This window comes from Siphateles boraxobius, unplaced genomic scaffold (genome assembly GCF_051911475.1).
Source record: "Siphateles boraxobius isolate OS27281-9 unplaced genomic scaffold, OSU_SipBor_1 23, whole genome shotgun sequence".
Classification (NCBI taxonomy): Eukaryota; Metazoa; Chordata; class Actinopteri; order Cypriniformes; family Leuciscidae; genus Siphateles; species Siphateles boraxobius.
In genome coordinates this window covers 512,675-538,130 of record NW_027508844.1, presented here as the reverse complement: position 1 = coordinate 538,130, position 25,456 = coordinate 512,675, and the positions used below count along the sequence as shown (strand labels likewise).

General features: G+C 38.0%; 2 protein-coding genes across 2 annotated transcripts in view; one reads left to right on the top strand and one right to left on the bottom strand.

The window, feature by feature from the left end:
- The window catches only part of LOC143747598 (uncharacterized), a 171,747-nt gene that overhangs the window by 5,514 nt on the left and 140,777 nt on the right, over positions 1-25,456 (top strand). The window lies entirely within an intron of this gene.
- LOC143747602 (transmembrane 4 L6 family member 1-like) overlaps positions 19,586-25,456 on the bottom strand; it is a 484,334-nt gene continuing 478,463 nt past the window's right edge. Inside the window, exon 5 of the mRNA XM_077240424.1 lies at positions 19,586-19,633. Coding sequence (XP_077096539.1) covers positions 19,631-19,633 — 3 coding nt within the window. The 3' untranslated portion in view covers positions 19,586-19,630. The remainder of the gene's footprint in view (positions 19,634-25,456) is intronic.

Here is a 25,456-nt window from a genome sequence, read left to right as displayed (position 1 = left end):
GCGCGTGTTGTTTATATTGCTGTTTATAATATTCCAGAAGAAAGTCTGTCTAGCTTTGCCTAGTTTCTTATTGAAAGCATGGATGCTGTCTTTGTAGATGTTATAATGGACTACAAGTTTTGTCTTCCGCCACATGCACTCTGCATATTTTTCACTGCTGCTGAGTTTCTCCAAGGTGCTTTTTGTGTGCCATTCTTCTTCCTGACTTTCACAGGAGCAATATCATTAATTACACTCTTAATTTTTGAGTTAAAAGAATCGAGGAGAAAATCAACAGTCAGCAGATATGCTTGGTGTTAAAGATATACCCTTCATGAATAGTACACTAGTGTTCTCATTTAAGCATCTCTTCTTGACAGACAAAGATCTAGCTTCAATGGCAGGAGAGATCAATATATCAAAGAGAATACAAAAATAATCAGACAGTGCTACGTCCTTAATAACAATCGATGAAATGTTTAGACCCTTACTGATAAGTAAATCTAGAGTGTGTCCACGATTATGTGTGGGTCCATGTACATGCTGAGTCAGATCAAAAGTTTTTAAAACAGTTTTGATTTCTTTTGCCATATTGGTTTCTGCGTTATTTATGTGAATGTTAAAATCTCCAGCAATGGCAAAACAGTCAAACTCTGAGGCAATTGTTGATAACAGTTCTGTAAAGTCCTCAGCAAAGGCTGGAGAGTATTTTGGAGGCCTGTAAACAATGATAAGTAAAATGCGTGGAGCACCTTTTAACACAATATCCAGATATTCGAAAGACGGGTAATTCCCAAATGATATTTGTTTGCATTGATAGATATGTGGCGCGATACGGCACAGCAAATGGAGATGATTGTCCATTGTTCAATGGAGATGAAAGGGTTGTTCTCTTATAACACCTCTTCCTACGAAAAGGAGCAATACTATTGGTATTGAACCCAGTTAAAAGGTAGCCGACTACGCCACCTAGGTTATTTACTGAAACCCAGGACCCAAATTCACCCAATTAAATAATTCTCACTGAGGGCTGGACACTATTGACACTCAAACAGTAGTAGATTGAATTACAAAATCATTTATTACCATAAAATCAAGATGATCTAATTATTAAAACACATTGTCAAAAAAAGCTGCAGTCCTTAGCACAGTCTGGTATGATGTCCTTATGGTCAATGAATAAATGTCCTGGGTTGGTCCCACCGCACGTCGATCTCCACAGATCCAGACAGTAGTTTACCGGAAGGAAAAGAAGAAACAACTACCAGTATCTCTAGTCCAATGCAAATAAAAGCTAACGTTAGCCTATTACCACTCAATTGCGCACACAAATACCCACACCAAGCATTACGCACTACATCCTGAATAAATCACATCACTATAAAGGAAAACCAAGAGCTATGGCTAGTACACTGGCAATTAGTTCTTAGTTTCTATTTGTTATGAATTCGGTGCAAAATGGTCACAGCAATCTTCATCAGACGAGCTTCAAACATCAATTATTGGGGTTTTACTCACAATATGACTGGGTACCCAGCCAACATTGATATGTGGGCCCCATGTGGGTTATATCCAGGCAGCATGGGTTCCTTGTGGGCATGGGCTGAACATGGGCAATTGATGTGGGTCCCATGTGGGTTTCACAATGTGGGTCACATATAGGTATGCCCATGTTGGATGATAATATGGGACCTTCATAGGACCTATGTGGGCAAAATAATTTCATACTTAAAATATATATATATATATATATATATATATATATATATATATTTATACGTTTAAAATTTTGAAATGATAACATTTGGTTGGTAGTCACTTTTATACAAATAACTAATATCATAGATAGCATCGGATCAGTATAACAACTTTTTAAAATATAAATGCATTATTTTCTATTGTGACATTTCGTTTTGTTTGAATTATCATTATTACAACGTTCACCTGCCTATGAATTTATCAAACATGTATTTTATTTCCCATTTGCAAAGCTGGGAATGAGAGAAATTAAGAAATGTCAGAAATGAAGTGGGTCCCATATGAGACCTACGGGTTCAACATGACCTAGTCACTGACTGACGACACATTACGCTTGACAAAGTAGTCCTGCTTCGAATGTTTTTAATTACGATTTTTTTTTCACATATCATTATATCATATGTCATATAATATTTCCCGAAAATAATCGGAAATTTAAAATACAGCTATAAAGATTTGAAATATTCAAACTACAAGAATTCCCCCCCAGGCGCAAGGATACAGTTTCTTTCAAACCAAACGTAGAGCGGTGGCGCCGGCGAACGGGCGAAGCGAGCGACGACTTCATAATCGTTTCTGGATATACGACGAGGTCGTGGATAAAGTAAGGAGGTAAAATGAATATTTTCTAAACATGTCTGTATTATCTGTGTTTTAAACCATAAGGAACTTTGTTTTGGCAACTGAAATGACCTTTAAACAAATTTAGCCGTTAAGTTGTCTTTTTGTTTTTAGGCGCGTAACAGTAAATTATGCCTATTATGTTTGTGGGGCTTAAAATTGAGGTCATTTCTTTTGACAGTAAGGTGTACTTTTGTTTTTGCATGTCATTAATCAAGTGACATTCCCATTTTTATAGATTTTATGCTTTAATGATGCTTTTTGTGGCTGTATAGCCGCATTCACCTGAGGTAATGTAACATAAAACTTTCCACAGCAGCCGATGATAACACAATTTATAATAAGAACTTTTAATGGCATAATTCTGAATTTTTAGGGTATCCGACATAAGATGAGTGTCTAAGTTAAACACGTAAGAATTCTGCTTTTGAAGGCAAGGGCTAACGTTAAAAAAGGTTGCCTTTAATTTAAGTTACTTCTGCAGCTAACGTTAGGCAACAGTCCCGCTCAAGTATTAAAAGTCTGCAGTGAGAATGTCCTGGCTTTAAGGCCATCAAAAGGTTTATTTAGATCTGCTCACGTTGTAGTTAGATGTATTTTTATGCATTTTTGTTGCGATTAGTTTTATAACTAATCACACTTCATGTTGCGGTTAGTAACAGTCAAGTTTTTTCTCTCAAGTGTATGCACCATAGACTGTAAGGTACGTTCTGCTCTCTTGTAAATGATCACATCATAGTCAAAAAAAGATGCAAGATTCCTTTCAGTGTCTAGATCCAGTGATCAGAGATTCAGAGGTTTTGCATAAGCGCATAACTCATGCTAACGTAGCCTTTATGTAATTTATTTCCAAACTGAAATTTGTTTTTCATGCAACTAAAATAATCAGCAGGAGGTCTTGATTTGATAAATAAAACTAATTCATAAAGCTTTTAGCTTGTTTTGTCTGTGTAGCTAGAATATGACGTTTCAAAGTTAATTTTAATTAACTATGTGACATTGTGATATTAATGCTGTTGACTGAGCTAAACTTGTTTTAAACCTATTTGTGTAAACACACAGCTGTCAAAAGTTTGTAGTATTTAAGATAATTTAATGAATTTGAAAGTAGGCTATCTAATGCCCACCAAGTCAGCATTTATTTGATAAAAAAGAGTAAATGTTGTGAAATACTTTTATACTTTAACTGTTTCCTGTTTGAATTATGTTTTAAAATGTAATCAATCCCTGTGATGCAAAGTAGTTTTTTCAGCAACCACAAAAATATGAAGCAGCAGAACTATTTTTATCATTGATAATAATCAGAATTTCTGAGCAGCAAATCATCATATAGAGTGCCGAAGTTATGACGTCACTTTGTAGGACAACTCGGAAGTTAGCGGCGCATGGGTTCCCTCGATCGAAAAGCTATGCATCTTCCCCATAGACTTTTGGAAAATCGCAAAAAATAAGATCTGTGTTCAACAAAGAGTTGTGACCCTTACACGTTTTGTCTATCAAGATAATCTTCACAAGTTAATCCAAAATTAATACATTTTGAAGCCTATATAAAGTTTAAAAAACCACAAGCAGACACAAAGTTTAAAAAACCACGAGCAGGTTATAACTGGTGTGTTTTATGTCATAGATAAAAACGTGAAAATATTTTTTAGAGGCTTTGTTAAAGTGTAAATTGCAGGTTAACCACCACAATCAATTAATGTGTTAATTTAAGTGCTCAATATATATATATATATATATATATATTTTTTTTTTTTTTAAAAAATAATTTCTGTCTTAAAATACATTAAAATAACATTTATTGGGGTTTCTTCAAAGGTAGCATGTTTTTTACCGTAACTGGGTGATGACGTCATAACAGGGAGTAGCAACCCGTACTCGGCTAGATTCCTTCTGTTTGCGGTTTGACTATGGAGAACGACTGGGAGACTGAAGAGGAGGGAAACCATCAAATTCTTGATGGACCACAGCCCTACAATTTTGAACCAGTCAGGCGTGAGAGAGGGGAGGAAATTGTCAGAAATCATGGCCCTCAAAGAGTTATTAATGCTTGGTGTGAGGAAAATTAGTGGAGGCTTGGCCAGGTTTCCTGGTGAGTAGCTAGAGCTAGCCTAGGTTAGCCTGGTGCTAGCCCGGATAACATTAGGAAACAAGCTAAAGTCTTTTCAAAATCTTGCCATCATGTAGAATAGCAAGAAGGGACAACAACTGAAGACATTATTTACTTACATGGTGTTAGTGGTCCTAATCAGAGCTGTAGAGATGCACACACTGCACAGGCACAATGGCACTTTTGCTGGCATCCAGGCACGTGCAGAGGGGGGGCTTTTGTTGCTTGAGCTCCTGCCCTTTTGCCCCTTGGTGCCCAAAGTGCCCTTTTGTCAAGGCAAAATTTCCTCTCCTTTTTTTGTAATTAAAGGCCCTTTTGTGGATGCCTTCCCAATCTAACTATTAGTAAAATTAATGAATAATAATTTAGCCGTAAATTAAATGACCCACATGATGACCTTTCACCTGACGAACTCATCCGGGACGATTCCTGACGCTGCACGCGCATTTTTTAATTTCGCGCGACTACGCGCACTACCAGAGGATATCTTCAACTCTGCGGCTGCTGGTAAGTGGTGTTTTATTCTCAGCGAAGTGATTTTGATGTTTGTTTACTTATTATTATTATTTTACAAGAACGACGTGAAGAGAGCATGCAGAGATGTTGTTTGTATTGCTGTGTGTAGGCTGTAGAAGTAACGTTAGCTTGCTGTTTGAGGGAGAAAAGTTTCACGGGCGTCGAGGGGTCTGGTCTTTTTATGTTATTTCACTAAAAACTATTATTTTTACTTTAAACTATTATCATTATTACAGTATTTATTTAAAAAAATAGTGCCATAAAAATGATCACAAATCTGGTAAGAGTTTAGGCTTTTTATCACATACCGTTAGGCTTACCAATATCTTATGTTTTGTGTGCAGAAGCCTCTGTGAACATTTCCCCTAGTACTATTAGGCTACTATTATTATTATATTATTATATTATAGCAGCCTGGGCAGAATCTGCAGCTTTACAGCAGGTCAGTGAGCTAGTAAAGGTGCCAAACACTGTCAGCAGTCTTTACATCTTGTCATGGTCACATAAAAATGATTTAATCAGCTAATATATCTCTATATGTTTGATTTAATGTCTACAGTCTCAGATCAGCTCCAGCAGTTTCAGCAGCTGAAAAACTGAGTAACAACAACATCAACAACAACAGCAAAGGCAGCAAACTCTCTTTGACTTTAGTAAGAATGTACCAGAACAGGTATCGCATTAATGTAAAACATCTTGTAAAGTATTAATTGCTGTTGTTTTTATTTTCATTGTATAAATGTAACTCTTGTATTTGTGTAAATCAGTTTATGTCATGAAAATAGCCACAGATGCTGATATGGCATTAAATAAAACTATACTGTACGAAACATGGGCCCCGTTGATTTTGTCCTACACAGTTTACTATAACAGCTGTTCTTTATTATTCTGTATAACAGAGAAGAAAAAGCCATCAGGTTGGGTCAAATTAAGATACTTCAGTTTCTAATCCCAGAGTTATTAATAGGTGCACACTGCACATTAATTATTTTTTTTAACTTTTAAACGTTTTAAAATTTGTCTTTTCTGTTCGGTTTCTTTTTCAAAACTGCATCAATGCATTTGCTACTGTATCGATACAGAATCATCCGTATTGATATATTAAAACGCCACTCATTGTCAGAAAGAAAAAAATAGATCAATGTCCCTATCGCTGTGTTTGACAGGTGTTTGTGTGAACACTAAGCATCTTTTGCAGCGATTTTTGCGTGAGCATATCAGTGCACACTCCAGACCACTCGGTGAGTTTCACGTCTCTGTAAACTAAAGTTTAATGCGTTTATATGAATGATTGTTCCAGTGCCCCTATGAACTAACACAGAAACCTAAAATTCTCGGGACAGCAGCATGTGTCCAAATTTTAATCTCAACCGTTCGATTTCATCAGAAACGATCTTAAAACAGGGCTTTACTTGTAAAACACCGATCTCTGATCTTTTTCTGATCTCAAACAATTTCTAAATTAGAGGAGTAGTTCAATTTTTAAAAAACTTTTGCTGATAATTTACTCACCCCCATGTCATCCAAGATGTCCATGTCTTTCTTTCTTCAGTCGAAAAGAAATGAAGGTTTTTGATGAAAACATTCCAGGATTTTTCTCCATATAATAGACTTCACTGGGTACCAAACGGTTCAAGGACCAAATGACAGTTTCAGTGCAGCTTCGAATGGCTTTAAACGACACCAGACGATGCATAAGGGTCTTATCTAGCGAAACAATCGGTCACTTCAAAAATAAATAAAAAACGTTTAAGTTTTATAAGCTCAAATGCTCGCCTTGCTCTGTTCTGTGATGCACGTTCGTGACTCTCCTGTTCGAACTCCATCATCAAAATGAACAAATCTTTTTTCGAGTCATTCTGTTCATTCAACGAACGAAATGACTCTAAAAAAGATTTGTTTATTTTGAACGAGTAACAATAGTCTACCACTGAGTCACATACAATAGTGATGAGTCGTCATAAACCAAATTATGTCCTCATAAACCATGAGTAAACACACACACACAGGTGTTGTAAAACAATAATCTACCGCTGAGTCACATTATTGCTCCTTTCTCTTTGTTTCTGTCTTCCAGCTTGTCCATGAGCCTGTCGCTCCAGCCTTAACAGGAAGTGAAGTCACGTCTCCTGAAGAGGTTCGTTAATACTTTTATCAATTAAGTTTCAAACGTCATAAAATTATCTTGTTATCTTAATTATCTTGTGGGCCTGAGACGAGAGTTCAAGAGATTTCCACGACGCATGCGCGAGAACTGAGAAGAGGACGTTCTTCTTCTAATACTTCTTGTTCAGTTCTCGCGCATGCGTCGTGGAAATCTCTTGAACTCTCGTCTCAGGCCCACAAGGAATGAAAAGGAATAGTCGAATAAAGTCGTTATTATGTTTTTTTTTTCGGGAAAAAAGTAGTCTCGTCGCTTGATAAACTTATAGTTGAGCCACTGTAGGCACATGGATTATTTAAACATGTTCTTTAATGACTTTCTGGGCCGTCAAGGTTCATTCCCTCTGGCAGCCTATGTAGCAGTGATCCACCTCTCAGATTTAATCAAAAATATCTTCATTTGTGTTCCGAAGATGAACGAAGGTCTTACGGGGTTGGTACAGCATGGGGGTGAGTAATTAATGACTTAATTTTCATTTTTGGGTGAACTAACCCTTTAACACGTTGTTGCTGTGTGTTTTTCAGTGACCTTAAGATTTCCTCGTCAACCGATACTGCAACATAAATACTTTCGGTGTCTTTATAAAGTTGGAAAGAAAGTGGGATATGATGATCGTGTCCATGAAGGAATTAGAAGATCGGACGGCCAGAAAGTATGTTGCTCTTTCTCCAAAAACAAATGTTTTGTCTCTTGTTTCCTTCTGTGAACTTTGAGTCTTGCCATAAACATCAGTGTTGACAGTTTTGTTCAAAAAGTGTTTAAAAAAATGTAGACTGTAGATGATCATGTGCAAAAAATTGTCTTTATTTTTTAGGTTGCCATCAAATTTGTTGAGAGGTGCAGACTTTGGGAAACATCGGTAAGTTGACAAGACTTTATTCTTCATGAAATTCTCCAGTAAGAATTGGTTTGTTAAATTCGATAATATAGATAGTATGATATATAACCAGTGTTGGGCAAGTTACTTTTAAAAAGTAATTAGTTACAGTTACTAGTTACTTCTTCCAAAAAGTAACTAAATTAGTTACTCAGTTACACATTATAAAAGTAACTAGTTACTTCAGAAAGTGACTATTGCGTTTCTTTCAAGTCAATTTTTAAATGCTCAAATGTGACCCCACCTCCACCCCTCTTTAACAGAACTTAAAATACATGTGCATGTTCAATTATTTATGATAAATCTGAATATTATAATGAAACGGACACTTGATACAATACATTATTAACAGAGACAGTTTAGAAAAATCTAAGACTAATTCTAAGACTTTATTCTTCATGAAATTCTCTAGTAAGAATTGGTTTGTTAAATTCGGTAATATAGATAGTATGATATATAACTGAATTACACAACCAAAGCCTAGAAGCATCGGTTTTAGAGTTTTTTTTCATTAGCTGGGTTTCCATCCAAACGTGAAGCAAATCTTTTTCGAATGAGCATCATTATGTGAGCAAATGTTTGACTATTCCTTTTAACTCTAATGAAAATAGTGTCAAAGTCAGTTAGAATAATCAAATGTAACAATTTATTATGTCAGGTAAATGTATCATGCCAATTACATAATCAATCCAAAGATAATCGATACCAAACATCAAATGCTCTGGAATAAAGAGAAGAGATGCAAACCCAACATTTTAAAAAATACATGAGTCTGAGAGTCTCGGACACTCTCAGCCTCACGGCCTGATCTGAAGTACAGAAAGGCCCAGAATCCCTCGCTGCGGCCCATTAAATAGCCAGAACCTCTTTCACATGGAAACAATGGTAATTTGCATTCAGAGTTGACACCTTTTGGGGGTTGGATCATCTTCCTTTGTGTGCCAGTTATCTCTATACTCTTAAAAACCATATTACCTTTTGTTTTACTTATTTGGAAATGAGACATTTGTACCAGTCACACTGAGACATTGATTCGAATGATACTGTGATGTGCTTACAATGGTTTTATTTTGAATAGTTCAATATAAATCAAATTAATTTGGCAAATGCGTTTTCCATCTCCCAATATTCGCATTAATGCTTTTTCGCACAAGTCAAAAACCACCTCAAGTGAGTGTGTGAACTTTTTAGCGACGTAAGGGATTTTTTTCTCATTTGCCGTTTCCATCACGTTTCTGATGCAAGACTTTAAAATGTGCGTAAAAACAGGGTGATGGAAACATGGCTAATGCTTTCATCTTTCATTTCCCTCACTCTTTAATTAGGAGATTTGAATTTAGCCAATGTTTTATCAATCTCTTTTCTTTAGCCTAAGTTTGTCGAAGAGGGCACTTCATTGCTGAAAATGCAAAAGCGTCCAACTTGCGACCATTCCGTACGTCTCTATGAGCGTTTCATCTTGGAAGACCAAACCGTCCTGGTAATGGAACATCTTCCTGCCTATGTGACCTTGAGGGAGTTCATCAGAGGAAACGGAGAGTGCCTGACTGACGAGACAGCGAACCGCATCATGAGCCAAATCCATGTTGCAATCCGTCACTGGACGGATAATGATCTTTCTTACCCATTACTCAAGAGATTGATACTGATCAACCCAAAAACCCTGCATATAAAATATGCACACCTTGCCGAAAAAGAATTCAGTAGTGAGTTGGCTTTTTGAACACAGATCACTGATGACTGGTGATGTTTTACTAAACACTGGAAATCTATTGCTTGCAGGAATTGAAGAAACGGATGAGGATTTGCGCTGTGAATACATCGCTCTATTCTTCATGGAAAAACACAACAAAGACCCATTATTAGGTAAGAATGATAACAAGAACAAAGTGGAACTAACATTGCTTGGAAAACATATAAAGTTCTGAAACATAAAGTGACAGTAAAATGATAAGTGTCAAACCTTGATGACAAATGAGCAAAGTGTAAAACACAGGGGACTGATAATGATTGTTAGCAGTGATTAAATGTTCATGTCATAGTTACAGCAAAACATGCTTTGTATGTCATGGTAACATTCACCTTACGTGTACACGCCTACTACAGAAAGGCCAAATGTGATTAATCCGCCCTCTTCACTGACTCTTCCACAGAACATGTGCCTGATGCAAAATACTACTTGACTGCAGAGAACTTGGTAGATCATCCCTTGTTTGCAGATTTGGACATAGAATGAAGAAGAGAGAAGCCAAATAAGTAAGAAAAATATTATTTTTTGTTTGTTTAATCAATTCTGGCCTTTAAATCAAAAAGATATTATTTGAGACAGACTCAGACCTGCCAACCTGTTCGCTCTTTGACCTCAAAGTACGCTGGTACGATTTATCACTCTAAACTACGCAAAAGCCTGTTGCACGCGCTGTCCTCAAATCAAGCAACAGCAGCAGAAGAAGAAGAGTTTGGCCGATCACAGCGCTGGCTCATTCCCCAAATAGCAAGCCAGGATGATTGACAAATGCGTAAGGCTTATGATAGAAAAGAGACAGCGACAGAGAATCCCGCTCGATCCCCCTTTCACTCCCGGCGTCAGACGGGTTTCTTCAGCGAGGACCGTACAGTCGTCTCGGTGCGTCCGGCTCCTCACGCTAAACAGGCTGGGGGAGATGTGTTGAAATATTGAGTTGAGTTAACTTAATCCTCTGCGTGATCGCATGGATTGACTCTGAAAATACGCTTTGTCATTCATAGTCACTCGGAACAATATAATCTAAATAAACTTGAAATCGCTATGGCTTTATGAAAGTGCTCTGACTTGTGGATGACTGACAACTGCGAGTCTGGAGAAACAAGCATTTATTTATTCATTCTCAGTGTTGAGAAATGTAGCATGAAGAATGTGTAATGTTCTTGTGTTAAAAATATCTAAAGTACCAAATTATGTTAAATATTCTTTCAGTATGAAAACTAGCGTGTTAATTACTTATGGATTTAAACGTACCGTTGTCTCAGTGCTGCGCAAGCTCTCTTACTTTTGGTAACAGTATGAATGAGGACGTAAGAATGCAGATTTGTCATTTTAACTGAAATTAGGACTGGTGTTGCTTAAGACATTGTCGGTCAGTGTTTCTGTAAAAATAAAACGAACAATAACACTGATAAGATAATAATACTACTACGAATTCTGCTACTAATAAGAATATAAACCGCACTAAGGATTGATGAACTGCCGGGTTCGTGAATATTAATCACTGCATTTGCTCAAACTAATTTGCTGAAATCAAAACGATGAGATTGCCATTTGCGCATTAGTTTCTTGCTCATAAAGGCTGAATAATTGAAATGAACTACATTATTTTTACAGGACAGTACAAATAATATCGTTCACATGTAGCACGTCAATGGACTACTTGCACAACTTCTTCCGCGTTCTAGTTAGTGCATATCGGGAGTTTCCGGTTACAGCTTTCAGCACACCTCCACACATTCAGATTATTATCACTGTTTAATGCCAATTGATTAAAACAGTGAATACTCTGTGTTCTCTGTGAATACTCTGATCTCTGTGTTAATTATCTTGAGCCTGCTGTGCATCCTGAATAATAAATAGCTAGAATATATTTATCCACTAAGCTGTGGCAGTCCTATATGTTCGTCTTCTCATGACGTTTTTTTCTCTTTCTGACATGTCATACCTGTTGGGTTTACATTTTTAAATGAAATTGAGTATTAAAAGAATTGCTTGTGTGCGCTGGTGTTTAATCCAGTCTTTTAAAATGGGCAGACCGAGGTGCCTGTAACCATGTTAAATAGGCTAGGCTATTTAATCAATAACACACACAGCGTAGAGGAGAATGACAGTCAACTACTTGGAATGTTATAGCATTTTGGGCATAAACATGTAAATAGTGAAAAGATTGATATTGAAAAATGACACAGAATGGTTAAAATATTTAATCCCAATAAGCAAATGTTGGTGATTCGCACTAATGTTATTCCTCTGTTCTCACACACTTCAGCGTCGCGGTCGCTAGTTTAGACGACCACAGTACATTGAAAGTAAACATAACCAGAAATGAGTGAGGCGTACTATATCATTCAAATATTATAAAGTTATTGTTGTAATTCGTGTCCAGGTGCAGGTCCAGCATCTGATCTGAATAAGGCCGGGATCAGAACATTATATTATGCAGTGCATCTGGTTGGAAGTCGGAGTCATCACGCCGGTATGTAGACGAGATTGTTGAGGATCAGTGCCGATGACTGTCGTGTCGATGAGGCCTTCACAGGGCTGATGAAGGATGCGTCATGGATGGGTCCAGGTGCAGGTCCACCATCTGATCTGGATACGGCCGGGATACGGCTGACTTCAGTAACAGCGAAGGAACTGGTTGACACTTCAGGACTGCGTTGTCGTAGTGTCCAGGCGAAGGTCCTTCATCAGATCTGGATCCGGCAGACTGCGGCAAACCTCGGATAAACAGAGAGACTAGTATTAGCGTAGACGCCATCCTTATGATGTAACGAGTAGATCAGGATTTATGGGGAGTGTCCCCGGTTCCGGCTGATCTAAACTATGCAGCCTAACATTGAATTATAGACACACACACACTCACTCAATCTCACACACACACACACACACACACACACACACACACACACACACACACACACACTCAATCACACACACACACACACACACACACACACACACACACACACACACACACACACACACACACACACACACACACACACACACACACACACACACACACACACACACACTCAATCACACACACACTCAATCACACACACACTCAATCACACACACACTAAATCACACACACTCAATCACACACACACTCAATCACACACACACTCTCTCACACACACACACACACACACACTCACTCAATCACACACACACACACACTCAATCACACACACACTCAATCACACACACTCACTCACTCACTCAATCTCACACACACACTCACTCAATATCTCTCTCTCACACACACACACACACTCCCTCACTCTCTCTGACACTCGCTACCTCGCTGCTATGCTGAGTTGGTTGGCGTCTGTAGCTTCGTATATCTTCCCGTTTTGAATCATTATTTACTACCATTCCCTTTTGCTTATACTGCTAAAATATCTTACTCAACATCACATATTAACTTGACATCGCTAGCTTTAATCTAAATCGTTACTAGTACAACACGCTAGTAATTCACTAGCCTGTTGGCGTGCCATCCGTGCGCTCTTTATTTGTTTATTTATTTATTTATTTAGCTTGCGCCTTTCACAAATCCATCAAAGCTGTGGTAAGTAGTGATCAGTCAACAAACACGGTAAGTCATGTCTTCTTCTCCTCTTATTGTGACTTGCACTTAATGTAACATGTATAGCATGGCCTTCTCTGTCAGCACAGGGTTTACATGTGATAAATGCAGGGAGATAGTCTGGCCGACGGAGGAGATTTCAGAACTAGAGACACGCATCCAAACTTTAATTGAGGTTAATTGTAAGAGTGCAAGGGCTTTAGATACTGCTTTGGATGTGACTAGCTTATAGAACACTGTACATTGTTCGGTTCTGGCTGAAGTAGAGCCCGTGCAGCAGGGCAATTGGGTGACTGTGAGGCGCTGTAGTCGCGGGACAAAACACCGCTCTTCGTTCCGGTTACAACATCAAACAGGTTCTCCCCACTCAGTGAAACACCCACTGAGAATCCTGTTGAATGTGCCTTAGTTATTGGAGATTCTATCACACGGAACGTGAAAATAGAGACACCAGCCACCATAGTCACATGTTTGCCGGGAGCCAGAGCGCCTGACATCAAAGCAAATTTAAAAGTGCTGGCTAATGCTAAATGTAAATTCTCTAAGATTATTATTCACGTCGGCACTAATGATGTTCGACTTTGCCAGTCGGAGATCACCAAAATTAATGTTAAAGAGGTGTGTGAACTCGCAAGTACGGTGTCAGGCACTGTAATTTGCTCTGGCCCCCTTCCTGTTCGCCGGAGTGATGAGATAGTTAGTAGACTGTCATCACTCAATGGCTGGCTGTCTAAGTGGTGTCCACAAAATAATATAGAATTCATAGACAATTGGAAAAGTTTTTGGGGCAGACCTGACCTGTTGAAAAGAGATGGTATTCATCCCTCCTGGGATGGTGCTGCTCTTCTGTCTAGTAATATGGCACATACTCTTAGAGCTCAAACTTGACAATCTGGGGCTCAGGTCAGGAAGCAGACAAACTGGCTAGACCGACCGCCTGCCAGCTGTCTCACGTCACCAAGGTCAGATAAACCCCATCACACAGAGCTTCTGTCACCTAGATATCATCACATAGAGACTGTGTCTGTTCCCCGAATTAGGAAATACAAAAAACTTCCAAACCCATCTAAGGGTATTTAATTGATGTTCAACAAATAAAAAACAGATATAATACAAATGAAAAAATGATAAAGCTCAGGTTGCTGAATATTCGATCTCTCACATCAAAAGCACTCATAGTTAATGATATGATCACAGACTATAACCTAGATGTGCTGTGTTTGACAGAAACCTGTTCTAAAACCAAACAATTACATTACTTTAAATGAGTGCACCCCCCAAGATTACTGTTAAACATGAGCCTCGTCTAATAGGCAAAGGGGGAGTTGTTGTTGTAATTTATAGTAATACTTTCAAAATTAGTCTAGTTTCAAATAGAATTCTATTGAAGTGTTGGTGCTTAATGTAACAATATCTAGTGTAAATGATAAATCCCGTTTGAGATTTGAGATTTCAGGCAGTGCAGTGTATTCTCCATGAAGAAAAATGATTCATTGCTATAGGAGAGGAAGAATTTTCTAAACTCGTTAAATCATCTAAATCGACTAAATGAATGTTAGACCCTATACCGACTAAGCTACTGAAAGAGATGCTTCTAGAGGTCATAGATCCTCTTCATTAATCATTAATTCTTCTTTGGCATTAGGATACGTACCGGAAACTTTTAAGCTGGCTATGATTAAACCACTTGTTAAAAATAGTCAATTACAGGCCGATCTCAAATCTACTTTTTCTGTCAAAGATACAAGAAAAGGCATTTTTTTCAAATAAACTGTTCCATTTTAGTGCTTAGTGCTGCATTTGACACTATCGACCACAACATTCTTTTAAATAGACTCAAACATTATGTTGGAATTAATGGAATTGCACTAGCATGGTTTAAATCATACTTATCTGACCGTTATCAGTTTGTAGCAGTAAATGAAGAGATATCTTATCGATCAAAAGTTCAGTATGGGGTACCACAAGGCTCAGTACTAGGACCGTTGCTGTTCACTCTGTACATGCTAACCTTAGGAGATATTATTCGTCAGCATGGCATTAGTTTTCAATGTTATGCTGATGATACTATATATATATATATATATATATATATATATATATATATATATATATATATATATATATATATATATATATATATATTTATCATATATATGATATATTCTGAAAAAACAGATTCTAATTATTGGACAAAAAACTTCCTCATGTAATAACCTAGAATACTGTCTAACAGTTGATGGCTGCTCTGTCAAGTCTTCGTTGTCGGTTAGGAACCTGGGTGTGCTCTTTGATACCAATCTTTCATTTGAAAGTCACGTGTCTAGTTTCTGTAAAACCGCATTTTTTCATCTTAAAAATATATCTAATTTGCGTCATATGCTCTCAATGAAAAATGCAGAACAATTAGTTAATGCGTTCATGACCTCAAGGCTAGATTATTGTAATGCTCTACTGGGTGGTTGCCCTGCATACTTAATAAACAAACTACAGCTGGTCCAAAACGCAGCCGCTAGAGTTCTTACCAGAACCAGGAAGTACGACCATATTAGCCCGGTTCTGTCAACACTGCATTGGCTCCCTATTAAACATCGTATAAATTAAAAAAAAATGCTGATTACTTACAAAGCACTAAATGGTTTAGCTCTGCAGTACTTGAGGGAGCTCTTAACGCATTATAGTCCATCACGTCTATTGCAATCTAAAAATTCCGGCCAGTTGATAATACCTAGAATATCTAAATCGACTGCTGGCGGTAGATCCTTTTCCTATTTAGCACTAAAACTTTGGAACAATCTTCCTAACATCGTCCGGGAAGCAGACACAGTCTGTCAGTTCAAATCTAGACTAAAAACACATCTCTTTGGCTTACCATACACATACTACATTATAGACATCTATAATTCAATGTTAGGCTGCATAGTTTAGATCAGCCGGAACCGGGGACACTCCCCATAAATCCTGATCTACTCGTTACATCATAAGGATGGCGTCTACACTAATACTAGTCTCTCTGTTTATCCGAGGTTTGCCGCAGTCTGCCGGATCCAGATCTGATGAAGGACCTTCGCCTGGACACGACAACAACGCAGTCCTGAAGTGTCAACCAGTCCCGTCCCTGTTACTGAAGTCAGCCGGATCCCGGCCGGATCCAGATCAGATGGTGGACCAGCACCTGGACCCATCCATGACGCATCCTTCATCAGCCCTGTGAAGGCCTCATCGGCACTGATCCTCAACAATCTCGTCTCCATACCGGCGTGATGACTCCGACTTCCAACCAGATGCACTGCATAATATAATGTTCTGATCCAATTTGACTTCTGACCTGTAATGCTGCCTGGATCAAAAACAGACACTGTTTGCTCGTTGGCCAGAGGAGGACTGGTCCCGCGACTGAGTCTGGGTTCTCCCAAGGTTTTTTCTCCATTCTGTCACTGATGGAGTTTTGGTTCCTTGCCACTGTTGCCTTGGCTTTTGGCTTGCTTAGTTGGGGACATTTAATATTCAACAATATTATTGATCCGTCTCGCTTAAGGTGGACGACGATGCAATTTTCTTCTAGAAACAAACTTTGTTGTATTTTTTCATGTTATCACTGTGTAAATAAAGGTGACTTGACTTGACACAATCAAAATCTTGGATATTATTAATAAATTAATTCATAGATAGATAGATTAGAAATATTAGATAGATAGATAAAAATAGTTAGATGATAGATAAATAAGTTAGAAAGAAAGAAAGAGAGAGAGAGAGAGAAACAAAGAAAGATAGAAAGATAGTTGCAATTGTGTTGTTCATTTTTTGTTTGATTTTTATTTCTCTTCAGTATTTTGCAGACGAGGAGGAGGAGGAGGATAACAAAGTAAAAATAATAAATAAAAAAGCTACATAATATTGTTTTTTCTGACCAGACTGTAGATTGGTAGACTAATTATTTGGGAGACAGAACTCAGTGTGTTTATTCTGACAATCGCAAATCAGCAACATTGACTGTATCTAGTGGTACCGCAAGGATCAGTCTTGGGTCAAATTTTATATTATTAACTCCAAATTTATATTAATAACTTGGGTGAAGACATCCCACAAGCTCATTTTCATTTTTATGCAGATGACACCGTTATTTATTGTAAGGCTGAAACTTTACACCAAGCTTTTTCTAATTTACAATCTGCTTTCAACCTTGTTCAGGGGCAACTGTATCATCTTAAACTAGTTTTAAATGTTGAGAAAACTAAGATTATGCTTTTTTTCCAAAATCTAAGAAGTCTCTTGACAGTCTTCCAAGTATTTCTACTATACATGGCGAACTGATTGAACAAGTCAAATTGTATAAATATTTGGGTATATTAATTGATGATCAGCTCTCTTTTTAAGTTACACATTGATAAATTGGTACATAAGCTCAAATTAAAAATAGGATTTAATTTTAGAAACAAAGCCTGTTTTTCTTGGAAAACCAGGAGGTGATTGGTTGCTGCAACCTTTCTTACTGCACTCGATTATGGTGACCTGCTCTATAGAAATGCGCCTGATAAATGTTTATCTTTGTTGGATACTGTTTTCCACAGTGCACTAAGATTTGTGTCTAGATATAAAGCATCAACACATCATTGTACTTTGTACAAAATGACAAATTGGCCTTCATTATCAGTGAGGAGGCACTTTCACTGGCTTACGTTTATTTACAAGTCTATGCTGGATATGCTTCCCTCTTACCTTTGCACTTCTATGTCTCGCAACAGCTGTTCCTACAATTTGCGCTCTGGTAATCTGTGTTTGTTATCTGTACCTACGGTCCGTACAGAGCTCGGGAAGAAGGCCTTTAGTTATGCAGCCCCTTCCACATGGAACACATCGCAGACTGATTTGCAGTTGCGAAATCTGATTTCTTTTGGTCAATTTAAACACTACATGACATTTTTGGAAATAGATGCTATAAATTGCTGTCACTGCTTTTAATATATAACTATTAGTAACTACATCTTTTAAATCTACAGAATTTATAAATTGTACTTTTAAGTAGTCTAATGTTGATTGTTTATTATCAGAACGGTTTTGTTAAATATTCTTCTTGTTGTACGTGTGTTTGTTGTTCATATTTGTTACTGTGCACTGTTAAAGCTGCATTAGGGAGTTTTGAGAAAACGTTGACTTAGCCTGAACATTTGAACAAGGATGCATATTTTCATATTCAGGATTCCGATTCGAGCGGCTGGTATCAAATTATCAGATAAATGAATAGAAAACGCTTTGCTGATATGTCTAGTGCAGAAATCTGAGTTTGGCCGACTAGTGATGGAGAAAAAGACAAAAGGCTTAGTTAAATATATGCGCTGTTTTTTTTTTCCCCACAGAAAAGCACAAACCTTTAATTAATTACATGCGTGCAGATTGTGTTAAAAGTACCTTTCACAGTAAAACCTCTATCACACTACGTTAACTGACTAGAGGCCCACAGAGAAGGAAATGAATAGTTGAAATAAAGTCGTTATTTTTGTTTATTTTTGCGCACAAAAAGTATTCTCCCCAACAGGAGACATGTCACCTTTTTCACCACTGTTAAGTTTGCAGGTCTGCATTTGTAAATCTAGGATTTGATCATGCCTTAGTGTAACCAAGCCGTTGGTGCTCTCTGCGGACATTTGTTTTTACGTAATGTACATAAGTTATGTTTATATTAGTTTATATCATTTATTTTACATGGTCTATTTTAAAAGCCTTGTTCTATAAAACCCATATGATTACTTTGATACTTTATTTGAACAAATAATTATAGCTTGTTATTATATATTTAGGTAACACTTTACATAAGGTTCATTAGTTAAGGTGCTGTGCAGTTTCTTCCAAAATTTTGCCATCAATTTCTTCGAAATCAGACATAGTAACTACTTTCTCGTGCTGTTGTCTGATCTGCCTGACCCCAGCGCAACTCAAGGATGATCTGATCACCTTTCTGATATTATTGATTTTCTCAGAGAAGAAAGAAGCAAACTCACTGCACTTTCTCACTGAGAGCATTTCACTGGGAATCTGGCTTGGGGGGTTTGTCAGTCTCTCTACAGTAGCAAAAAGAGTGTGTGTGTTGTTTATATTGCTGTTTATAATATTCCAGAAGAAAGTCTGTCTAGCTTTGCCTAGTTTCTTATTGAAAGCATGGATGCTGTCTTTGTAGATGTTATAATGGACTACAAGTTTTGTCTTTTCTGCATTGTCTTTTCATATTTTGCACTGCTGTTGAGTTTCTCCAAGGTGCGTTTTCACTAAAAGAAAGAGAAATAAGAACACAAACTACAACTTTCTTCAGCTACAGCCTTAGATGAAATAATCGGAAGATTAAAAAAAAAATTTTTAATCTCTGAAGATCTCAGCAGAGAAGGATTAAACAACTCCACAGACATCATTTCCAGCTTCATTTATTACTAACCAGATTTACTTTCTGTCAGATGTCTACAGCAGTTCTTATTGAGAATTAACAAGAGGTTTAGATGTTGATATTTGGTTGAAAATATTTAGTTTGCTTTAGTTGCGCAGTGTTTGCTTTAGTTGGGCTCTTGACTTTTGTTAAGTAGCTTCTTTTTCAGCTATTGCAGGTGTTTTCAGAAAACATTTCATAACATGTCTGTTTTAATGGTCAAATGACTACATTAAGTTCTGCATGACTCCAAGTTGTAAAATCTGGCGAAGTTGGACGGCAAAGACCAACCGCCCACTGCACAGATGCCACCAATAGACACGCCACTGGACCACACCTCACAAAGCTTATTTCAGACACACTTCTGGCAGTGTAAAGATGTAATGATCGATAACAAAACAGAGAGAGCTTTGCTGACAAAACAAATGTAATATTTAATTACTACAATACTAACTTCTCGGTAGAAATGTCATCAAGAGTGGGAAAAGTTGTTAAAAATGTAAACTTTACACACAAACCCTACCACCAACTTCAAATTTCAGACGCCATTTTTATTTCTTAGCTCAACAGTCAGGAAATGGAACACACAGGATTGTGGGATATCAAAGGCAGCGAAGGATCCATCTATGCTGCCTTCAAAAATCGCTCAGATGAAGGTATATCAGTAGATGGGATGTGGCATGATCATTGGATTGGGATGTGCCTTGTTACCTTCCTACCTCCATCTCCTGCTTGCAGAGGCAGCCTTTTTCAGTTTTCGGACGCAGCCGCCTGGCAAAAAAGTGTGATGCCAGAGGGAAGGAGGAGCCTGGTGGAGCAGAAGGGGTGGAGTGTTGAGGTGCAGTCCACAGTGAAAGACCATGGTGGAGCCTGAGGGATGGCAGACCACGGTGGAGCAGAGGAAGCGCAGAGCCAAAGGATTGACAGGCCGAGGTGGAGACATGGGCCTGGGGGCCAAGGTGTAGCAAGGGGATCTGCTTCACAGAGCTATGCGAAATACGAGCCGAGGAGCTGCGAGACACCAGAGGAGCAGGCGAATCCAGGGCCGTGGACTGACCTGACGGTGCTGACTCTGTGATGGACCTTGCGATCAGATCCTGCTTCGGTTCAGATGCCGTGGCTCAGGCTCTGATTCCGGGATGAACTCTATGGCTGGCTCTGGCTCTGTGGAGGGTTTTTTGCTCGTGATACGAGTCAGGTGCTTGCTCGGGATTTTGGTCAATGGAGGATCTCCGTCGAGGTGAATGATGGAGCTGGAGGATCTCTCTAGCTGTCCGGGACACTCCGGGCAGGGGCGATGTGTCCTATCTGGATCTGGCAGAGAGATGGCTGCTGGAGGTGTTAAAAGACCCGGGGACTTGGAGTTGATGGTGGCGTTGTCCTCGACGACTCCCACGGTGAGGGAGGATCCGCAAACCCACAAGGTAGTGATGTGACGTTCGGCACTGAGGCTTCGAAGCTTGTATCAAAAAAACGAAACATCTCACATGAACCACTGTACCGGAGCTTGATTCGTTTTGACATAACCATGTGACCAGTGACGTCCGAAGCTTCGTTTTGACACACAGCCACGTGACTGCTTCATATTCTGATTCATAAATAGCGCGAACCTTGCGCAGGTTTCGTGTCATGCGCTTCGGTAGTGAACTGAGACCGACTGAGACTGAACCACAGAGTGAGCTCTTTTGAATTTTCAGCATGGAACCAGCCAAGCGTTTTCAGGTCGTATCCACAAATACAGTGAGCTAATTATTATTATTATTATTTTGTCATAAGAATATGATTTTAAAATGAATTATGATTTACGAAATTTATATAAAATAAATATAATAATTAATTATGTAAATTGATATTTACATGTAATTTTATGCATAATCAGTGTATAATCAACAGTAAATAATAGGCCTACATTATGTATATGAAAAAAGTACTTAAGTTAATGTGACCACCTTCTGTAGGTTGAGTGCCTAATATGTTCTCAACACCTTTCTTATAATAACAACACATCGTCACTGTTGAGACATTTTAGAGCTAAACATGAAAACACATCTTCTGGAAGTGGACCAACAACTATAAGACTTCTGATCAGTCATTCATTTATTTGTTTGTCAATTTCTGTATTTATAATGAGACATCTTAAATAGTGCATAGTTATAATACTTATTCAGTTATATTTTAAATACTTGACTGTATTGCAGGGATCAGAAAACAAATGATCGATGGGGCTACTCAAAGGGTGTCTATCTGCATCTTGCCCTGGGATGTTTATGCACTCCTGCCTCCTCAGTCCCGTGAGAGAATATTCTCAAAGGCAGGGGAAGTAGTAAATAAAAAAAGAAATAGACTTAACCCCCACACTGTTGAAAAAGTCCTGTTCCTTAATAAAAATCTTTAATTTCTTCAATTACCCAACTCCCCAGTTCACAAGCACTTTCACAGCACTTCACCATTCCACAATAGTTTTCTTTTATTTTGATTATATATGCCTATATGAGCCTTGCCTATGAACTCATAGGTTTAGGACTACGGCTAAGGTTTTAAGGCTGCATTTGTTGAACAAAGCAGAGTTAATTTGTCCTATGTTTTAATTCTTTCATAAATTGATTCACAGATCTCATTTGTTCATACATTGTGTAAACATCAACACTAACACTAATGATGTTTATTGCTTTGTGGTTTTCATAGCACAAAGTGATTTATTACATAAAACAATAAAATAAAATAAATGGGAAAGGTAGCTTTTCCACTTTTTGACCACAAGATGTCGTTAGTGTGCACCGTGTTGAAAAGCTTTGAGTAATGAACCAATTTACGATACACTTGAGGGGAAAGCCTCAGTGCTTCACAAAGCTTCATTTCACCATCACTACCACAAGGTATAATCAATGAACTCGATTAAAGGTGATTTACCCTCAACAGCATCATCTATACGATGATGTACAACTACTAAATACAGAGAAACTATTAAATACATTTCCAACATAGTCGACGACCGACAAAGAACTGAACAAAACAGGGAGCATAAATACACAGTAGCAAACAAGGGAACTAAACGAGACAGGTGTAACTAATCAGTAACCAAGGAAAATAACAGGGGAATAATCAAGACCAAACGGAAAGGAAATACAAGAAACATACAAGTCATCAAGAAACAATACAAGTCACACAAACAAAAAGACAAATAAACCAAACATAATCCTGACAATAGGTGTTTATTTAAAAATCTATTAGTTGAAATATGAATTTCTCATTGCAATGTACTGACTACATTATTAATCTTTACTGATATCAATATTTGGTTATGTCAGTAACATGGGTATACTTTTTTCCCTGAGACTTGTTTATTATGATATTTGATAGCTGAATATTACAGTAGCCTATTAAATGAATGTCATGCATCTGAGATATTTTGACCTTCTATAGATAAATTACCTGTGTCAAAGGCTTAATTTTTTGAAGACAAGGGCATCATTCACAAAAACTGAAAATGATATTTATCATCTGAGTCTAGTGAAACCTTAGTAGACTTCACATGTGTTTCTGAAGATCTGTAGATTGTGTTCTACTGTATTACTGTGAAGATCCCACATACTGGAGTGTGTTCTTTGGTTTTCATGCCAACTGCGTCTGCTGAAGCCAAAGCAATACATTATTTGTAAATATATTATTTTTAATACCAACATGTAAGTAAATTTTGAAAGCAATTGCTTAATGTTTTTGGGGTTACACTTTATTTCACTTTAACTTAAGGCCCGTTCACACCAAGAGTGATAACTATAAAGATAACTATAACGATAACTATATTTGCGTCCACACCAACGAACGATAATTTGTTTATTCTAAGCTCACACGCTGCGTATGTATGTAAAACGCCATTGACTATGGTTTTGCTGTTCATGTTGCATTTACACGGCTTTAACCAGCAGATGTCCTCAGCATGCTGTATTTTGAGTGAAGCTAGCGTAATTAATATGATAATCGGTAACACTTTACAATACGGGTGCACTAATATGCATTAATTCATGTTTAACTAATGCACAGATAATCATGATTTAATGTATGATTCATGAAGAACTAAACCATTAATTAATTATTACTGCATCAGCAACTAATAAAGAGTATATATGATTAATAGATTAAGTAATACATTAATTGATATTAATTCAATGTGTCATTGTGTATTAATTCCTTAATAACATATTTTATTAACTAATAGTGTAAATTAATGTGTTAATTACCACAATTATTCAAAGCTATGCACTTCAACTACCAGTTGTCTGCTTTAATTAATCATTAGCTAATGATTTGCAAAGGTATCATTATGTTATGACTTTACTTGTTGAGGCACATCATTATTAACTAGTCATTTAGTAATTGTAGTAATTTACACATGAATTTGCACTAACAATGAAATAATTAATCATGTATTAATGTGTACCTGTATTATCTGGAAGTTGAAATACAAGGCTTTGGCTCATTCAGGTAATTAACATATTAATTAACACTATTAGTTAAAAAAATGTGTTATTAGGGAATTTATTCACAATTACATATTTAATTAATAAGAATTCATGTATGAACTAATACATTAACCATACAGACTCTTAATTAGTTCTTTATGTGGTAATCATTAATGAATAGCTTAGACAATCATTAGTTACACATTAATTCAGTATTATCTGTGCATTAGTTAAGCATGAATTAATGCTTATTAGTGCACCCGTATTGTAAAGTGTTACCTGATAATCTAACATATAGTGAATAATCAATATAGTGAAATAAAACCGCTTTTTCACCGCAACTTCAAAGGAAGCAAGACAATGTTGTCGAAACGAGTGCTGGATACTTGAGGTAATACTTTTCACCGTTTATTCAGAGGGTATGAACGATAGTTCCCTTTCAAGAATGTTCACTTAGTCTCTGCACGAACCTATGGCAAGGCGGCTGAGACGCGGGAACCAATCGCATCGTTTTTTTGCATGAAACTGATGGACACAGCGATTGCGTCCCGTGCCTGGGACTCGCCCACGTACAGCCTGTACTCAACAATGGCGGCTGCCCGCACTGCGAGAGCCTACTCATCTCCATACTGCGCTCGGGGCTAGCTCTCCTTTTGGACGGTGACCCTGCCCCTCCGCTCCTGCACTTCCTTCCCTCCGCGAGCTGCGACGGAAGAAGCGATGCAGAAGGACTGGCCTGAGGAAGTGAGGGACTGAGGGAGAAGACTGGCCGGGCTCGACAGTTGTACCCGCCCCTCAATCCCAAGCCAGCAGAGACGGCGTTAGAGTGAGTGTGGATGCTGAACTTATTTGCGTCCTCACTAAAACTGTCAAAGGCCTCAACGTTGAGTGGTCCCCGCCTCAGGAGCCCACCAGAAGCCGCCTCGACGGTGTGGTTTCTGCCGGTGAGTCAGCAGACCCCTAAGACCAGCACCCTACTTCCCCAAGCTACACTACGAGCTGACCAAATCATGGCGCGCTTAAAGACTTCAACTTCCGCAACGCTTTGCACTATTGACAGCACTGAGGAGAAAGGCTACAACACATTGCCCCCCCTAGAGCAGGGTTTTTTTAAATTGGGTGAATGTGAGCCTCCCCTTACAGTAGGTAAGGACAGCTGAGCCCCCCCTTCCCCAAAATCCCGTCCGCCTGCCCTAACCCCAGTGTTGGGA